At 37.8% G+C, this 7181-nt stretch overlaps 1 protein-coding gene across 1 annotated transcript in view; it reads right to left on the minus strand.

Annotated features, from left to right (window-relative positions):
• Nucleotides 1-244: 244 nt before the first annotated feature.
• The window catches only part of LOC104531542 (complement factor H), a gene marked incomplete at both ends in the record, with an annotated part of 10289 nt that continues 3352 nt past the window's right edge, over nucleotides 245-7181 (minus strand). Inside the window, 5 exons of the mRNA XM_010176443.1 lie at nucleotides 245-421; nucleotides 1012-1218; nucleotides 2749-2928; nucleotides 4253-4435; nucleotides 5763-5945. Coding sequence (XP_010174745.1) covers nucleotides 245-421; nucleotides 1012-1218; nucleotides 2749-2928; nucleotides 4253-4435; nucleotides 5763-5945 — 930 coding nt within the window. The remainder of the gene's footprint in view (nucleotides 422-1011; nucleotides 1219-2748; nucleotides 2929-4252; nucleotides 4436-5762; nucleotides 5946-7181) is intronic.

Genomic DNA, 7181 nt, shown 5'->3' on the forward strand with positions numbered 1-7181 from the left:
CCTCTCTCTGCTTGATTTCAGCCATGGGCTAAGTTTCAGCCTGTAGCTCCAGCCCACAGGGGAAATTTCTTTGCTCATCTACCCTGCTTGTTGCTTCTCAGGAGCTAGAAAAATAGGTGCTGTAGCAGCCTGTTCAAAGCAAGACACCAGCCTGACCCACCTGCGTGCCTGAGTGGATGTTATTTTAATTCACAACACGAAAGACTAAGAAGGATCATAGACCACGACAAAGTAGGACCTATACCTTCACAGAAGGGAGGTGCTGTCCAATTTCCTTCTCTGCATATAATTTCTGGGGGACCAACAATCAGGAACCCTGCATCACACTGGTAGCGAATTGTTTCACCAGGCTCATAAATTTCCTTGTTTCTGCCTTCAATTTGAGTATTGGCAACTTTTGGAATACTTCCGCACGGCATTTCTGAAAAGATACACAGAGTTGATGCTTGTGCTAATGTGATACTCATAGGATGAGTGTACTGTTTCCACTAAAGAGTTGGAAAGAGATGCTTTAGAGAGCTTTTTCCAACATCACTATAGTCATCCACTGACAGCAGGTTCTAAATAAAAGGTAGCATAAATAAGTCATTCCCCTAAATACCCATGGACTTTAGTCACTGACATACTTAGATCCTGTTTCTAACCATGCCAGAAAATTTTAATAAAGCCTTCTGTCCCTTACTACACAGAAGTGGTTTCCATCACTGAAGCACCAAACTAACTCCTAGTCACTAGTGGGTTCTATACAAAACAGGTCCTTGGAATATAAGGACTCACCTGGTAGAGAGAGAAACTGATCAAAGAGTGCCAAAATGCAAAGGAATATGCAAAAATTAAACTGCATTCAAAAAGCCAGTCTTGCATCAGAATTGCTCTGAAGATATCCATGAGGGATTAGAAGATTCCACAGCAAAATATGGAGTTACCGGCTCTTACTAGCCAACCTCTAGTTTAAAATTCTTTCACTTCCATTGCTAAATGCACTTCAGAAAAAGCGTTTTTCGCTATTACCCATGCATGTAGGAGCTGAAGTCCAGTTTCCCTTGGAACAAGTTATCTCTGATGGTCCATCTAAGATGTATCCAGAACGAGAAACATACTTAAATCTAGCACCAGCCAGATAAATTGTTTTCCCTTCTTTTTTACTTTTGAAGTTTTGATTTTCCAGCCTGGGAACATCAGCACATTCTATGGGTTGTGGTGGCAAGCATGATCTTTCTATGAAATGCAAAAAACACAGACAAAATATGATGCTAGACAATCACTACTCCAATGACATATGTCGTCTAAAACTGAAAAGAAAAAAAAAAAAATCATCCAGACATAAATTAAATGGTATGAAATGAAGATGAAGAAATATCTAAGATACACAAACCAAAACTTCTCTCTCCTCTTCCTCCTACATGGGGTTTATTTCTTTTCCTTTGAAACAAGTTAAAGCCATTTTCCAGTTCATATCAAGGAGACACACTTACAGCTTAGCATCAAGAACAGGGAAAATTTCATAGGCAGAGAAATAGAAGAGACATTATCATGCTTTGGGATACTGAAATTGAGTATCTAGAATGTCAGCTATTACATTTTTCCACCATTAATAAAGTTGTATCAATGTCCCGAGGGGGTTTGTGATGACACCATGAAAAAGAGAACAGAACTTACAAAGTATTATCGTGTACTTCCTGATACATGCAATGGATTAAATCTCCGTGAAGCCCTCCTGAGCCAGGGCTGTCCCAATGCTTTCTTCTCCTATACTACTGTAGAGTGGGTGGACTTAAATTATACTTTATATGCATTCTTAGCTAATGAGTAAATTAAGTTTTATTAGTCGACACATCAAGTTGAAAGCATATGTTTGCACTGAATTCCACAATACAAAAGATCTAATTACAGTCAGAGTTCCGGTTCAGTAACCAGGACTGGAAATTTTATTTCAGTAAAAGCTGTTTTATGAACAGTTCAAGCATTTTTTTGGTTATTCTTCTCTATGTCTGCCACTTACCAGCAGAAATGGAGACACACAGGCAATGCAAAAGAGGAGAAACCACACTGGAATTTTTAAGCTTAAAAATGTAGACGTGGTTGGCAGTTGTGCATGTCAATCACCAGCTGGCACCTCATATTTCCTGTTCTCATCTATCTCCTGTTCATTTCTGAAAACACTTCATTCTATCTCTTAATGAACTTCTGCTTACAAGAAATCACCTGCATCAGTAATACTTTAACAATCGGATTACAGATTCTTCAGCATTTCTTACAATAGAAAGCCTGCGTTAAGCCGTATCATTAATAGTCCTAATACAGGAAGAAACCACAAAAAGAAAAGGAGAAAAATCAAGAAAGAATAAAAATGAAAAACCCCAAATATTGTTCCTACTAAAACTAAATAATAAATAATACTGGGTGGGGTTTTTTTGTTTTTTTAACCAGGATAATATTAAAGGTCCCTAGTCAAAACTGAGACTCCATTCTGCAATATACTAAATAAACAAATGAACACACAGCTCTTGAGGGACTACCTGAAATTTTTATATGCCATCTTAGATAAGTCTGTGTAAATAAAAAGACTTACTGTCCAGCAGTTGGTTAACTGCATTTTCTTTAGGAACTAACGTTCTATTGCTTTTCTGCAGTTACTTTTTCATGATAATCTTAACATAAATAATATCCTTCTGCTAATGATGGCTGCAAATATGTAACACAGAAACTCATAATAAAGCAAATAGAAAGAAATAATCCACTACTGACCCACACAGTAAGGTGGTGATTGCCATTTCCCTTCTATACATGTTATTTCATTCGCACCGATGAGCTGGAAACTCTCCAAACATGAAAAAGTTATTTTACTCCCATTCTTGTAATTTCTTCCAATTGTTATCTCTTGAGCACCAGGCACCTGAGGTGGAGGTGGGCATGTACTCTCCTCAGCTAAGGACACATACTCATGTTAGAACAGAACATAAGATAAAATGTAACAGTTCATCACAGATTAAAACAGTAACAAACAAGAAAACACTGGTGATAATTCTTCAGTAGCTATATCAAGCTTTAAGTAATACCATGATCATTTTGTTCTGCTTCAGAAACACCAGAGCTGCCTTCAGATGCTCATATGCTTTAAGATTCATAGAAAAGACAGTCACAGACAGTTGACTACACCAATCTGAGATGGAGCTTCTTGCAGTCCCTCCTTTCCCTTACACACCGCTACATACTCCTGTATGCTCTCCCCACTCCTCTCTGTGGTGAAACACTTTAGGAAAACTGGACCAACTTCGGGGGTTCTTGTTGTGTTTTGTTGTTGTTTTTTTCTTCAGACTTAACTGATAACAAAGTTAAATGAGAATCATACAAGGAAACAAATAAATAAACTTCAATTTTCTCACCCAGGGAGCAAAGGGCTGCTCCTGCCAAAGGAAAGGAAAAATAAGAGAAAGAGGTAGAAGTAGAAAGGAGGAGATCTCAAGAGCTTGGTTTGTTGCTTCTAGCGGTTTCAGAAAACTGGGAAGGCAGGGACACTTGGTTTTGAAAGGGAATGCTCCCTTGAGTGACTGCCGCTCTGTGTACTTCTCCCTCTTCCATACATCAATTCCCATGAATCTGGCATAATCAAAGCAGGCAATGAGGCAATGATTGTTTTACAATCATGCCTCCTACAGGAAATATCCTGCTCTGTTATATGTTAAGGCAGCCCTGCAGGCATTTGACATTTGGTGTGTCTTAGAAAAGGGCAGTCTGCTCTAGGTCTGTGTTTTTGAGTTGGCCAACTCAGGTTTTTTCTTGTTATGTCACGAGGAAGTAATTGGAAAAACAAAATAGAACGAAAAAAACAAGACAAACCAGGAATAGACAAGTTTTGAATGTTTACAGGAAATAAAGGAACTTTGGTTGGAGCTTGAGCTATGTGCTACTCTCATTTGTACCATGGTAGAGCCCTTTTGAAGAACTGAGCTTAAATTTACCATTGCATCTTTTCTCACATCAGAAGTGAAAGTGACAACTGTTCCAATTGTCAGAGTAGAGATTATTAAGTCTGCCTCACTAAAACAGTGTGTCTCTAAACCTACTTAACTGTTTAATTTCTGTAATTATTCATTACTATCCTTTAGCATACAATCAAGTAATCATATATATAAGCATGTAAGCATTTCTGTTTTCAGACTAGTAACATGGCAATGCTAAGAAGCTTAATGAAGAGCATTTATCATTCCTACATAAAAAGAAGAAATTGTATGCAAATCTAAAAACAGACCTGTACATTCAATCTCTGGTGACCATTTTCCAGACACACAAGTTGCCTGTTTAACAGTCCTGCCACCTGATCTACATCTATAACGTATAACTCCATGGGACCTAGTCTCCTTTTTTGGCTTGGAAAGACGACCATTGTCCACAAGCTCAACAGTCAGTGGAGGTACACACTGAGGAGATGGATCTGGAAAAAATCAACAAAACAAGCTAAAAATAGATGTAGTTCAGATAATATGTACATATGCATTCACTGATGAGGTGATCAGCAGTTGCCTAATGCATGTCCATGTGAAAGTGTTTTTTCATTTACTGTAGTTTGAAGTAACTCCTAAGATTCCTAGATTACAGAAACAGAATTATTTTTTGTTCCTGCCATCTAAAGCAGAGACTATTACCACTCACAAAGCAATTATTTTTATGTTGACAGGATTCTTTTTGCTGAGTGCAGTAAAAAATATAAAAAAATGAGCATTTTTTTTTTGTTCCCTAAAACTATAAAAAAGTAGTAAGAGGAGCAAGAGAAACCTTCTTTTGCTTGTAGAAACAGAAGCATAAAGGAAGTACTGCTTGAGAACAAGTATGTGTCAGGTATTAATCTACTGTGGAAGCATGTCTAAGATAGCCAGGCCTTGTGTCCTTGGCTGGTGATTCTGAGAGTCAGAACATAAGCTACTTGTGAAAGCCAAGCAGACTGTGTTTTGTGCCAGATTCAATCCTCAACATAACTGTAAATAAAGGTATAGTGTCAAATCACTCAAATCACTGATGAACATAAAATGACTTCTGAAGAAAGGGGGAACCAAGAATTGGATATATCATAAACTATATTCTGTTAAAGATAAGTGAAGTGCTAGAATAATTTATCCAGACAAGACTCCTTCCTGTCCATTATCACTTTTTACCTTAATTACTGACTTCAATGTATTTTTTTTTCTTTTTCTTAGGAAAAGCATGGTAAGATGAGAAAAAAGAGAAAACCACTGATCAGATAAGAAAAGGACTAATCAACATAAAAATGGTGAGGATGGGATAAGCCTGGCACACTGTGTGGCTATGAATATTATTTTTAATTCTCAGTAGGATTTTAAAAAAGCAAAGTAGTATACAGAGACATAAAACTACAAGCAGTTAATGCATCAGGCATACTACTTTATTGCAACTATGTCCCAAGGCTTCTGAAGGGTTGTTATTGTGGAGGAACACTGGAAAATGGGTAAAAGTCACTATATACCAAAGACATACCCCCATACTTGATTCTACCCACTGTGCAAGTGTCCATTTCCTTCCCAAATATGCTCAGAGTGCTTACAAAATTGTAGGTGCAGAGTCTTTCCAGAATGAAGGACATGTTCACATTTAAAAGAGGAGTAAATAAAAAAAAAACTAGTTGAGATGCACAAAACTATATTATCTCTGGCTACACACTGATTGCTGAAGTCCTTGAAATTTTGAATAGAACTATGTTACACCCATATCTGAAATATTATGGAAATATTATGGAAATAGATTACCGGCACAAAGAGGTAAAGGCTTCCATTCCCCATTAAGACATTTTATTTTCATTTCCTTAGAATTGCCAGAGCCTCGTTTACATCCACAAATTACTTCATCACCATGTGAAAACTGGGCATGGTCTTCCTGACGAAGAACAACATTTGGAATAGAGGAAGGTGATCCACATGGCATTTTGTCTTCTGTTGAAAAGAGCAGAAGTATTCCACAATAATATTGGAATCATATATAAATAGCTGAAAGAACTTAAATAAAAATAACTATGTCTGTGTTTGGTGAGTCAAACCTACTCCCATTAATTGCAACAACTAAACTTCAGCACAGCTGGGGTATGCATATGTTTCAGTCAGTTTACTGAATTCCTCTCCTGTCTTCTCCCTCCCTTTTGCATCACTGTAGTAACTCCACAGAATGCTCCACAAGTAGTTTCAGCCAGCACTAATTTCCCAAACTATTTTTCATTGGTACATAAACCTAAAGTGTAAGAAAACCTTCAATTAATCCAACTCACCTGGATCCCTGAGTAAAATCAATCCAACTCACCTGGATCTCTGCTTCTGGTTGCTCAAAATTATATTTGATTATATGCCTACACATTTGTAATGTGTACTTTCAGTCAGCATTATTACAAGCACTAAAAACCACTTTAATACCACTTAGAGGTCTGCAGCACTGCCAACTCAGTGTGATAACAGCAGCTGCTGTTTTGGGTTGTCACTATTGCAGGGGCAGTGACAGCAAAGGTAATGGCTTGCACAGATGAGTGTAGCATGTGAGTAGTTTCTTTAAAGGACGAAAAAGGCATGTAAGGGCAATAAGGGCATATGGCCTGCTCTTAATGTGGGAGAGGGAAGACCCATGATAAACTCAAAAATTTAATGTGAACAACGCTGCACTCAATTTTGGACCACTCTTTCAAGCCTTGTGCACTGAAACTATTCTCACTGGATCAAGGACTGAAAAGATGCAAGCTCTGTGCTGTACATTTTTAAACCATTGGTGTTGCTCATGGAAGATGTGTCAGAATGTATATGTATAGGAACAGAGTAAAGCAAACCCACCACTTCTTGGTTCTGCTGTTAGATCATCCCGCACCATAAGAACGTCCTGAATTATTTTCTGTATTTACAGATTTTTAGCTTGAATATTCCGTTCTATTAAAATCTGAGACACTGTCTTAACAAACAAATAGTAGCTTTGCCCAAGTATGTCTTAACTTCTGTTATTGAGATTCATACCTCAGGTTTGAAGTGGGTGCTTTTCATAGAATCACAGAATCATTTGGGTGGAAAAGACCTTTGAGATCATTGAGTCCAACCGTACTTGTCTACTACTAAACTGTATCTCTGAGCACCTAATCGACCCGTCTTTTCAATACCTCTAGGGATGGTGACTCAACCACTTCCCTAGGTAGCCCA

The sequence above is a fragment of the Antrostomus carolinensis genome, unplaced genomic scaffold (genome assembly GCF_000700745.2).
Source record: "Antrostomus carolinensis isolate BGI_N321 unplaced genomic scaffold, ASM70074v2 scaffold41019, whole genome shotgun sequence".
Lineage (NCBI taxonomy): Eukaryota > Metazoa > Chordata > Aves > Caprimulgiformes > Caprimulgidae > Antrostomus > Antrostomus carolinensis.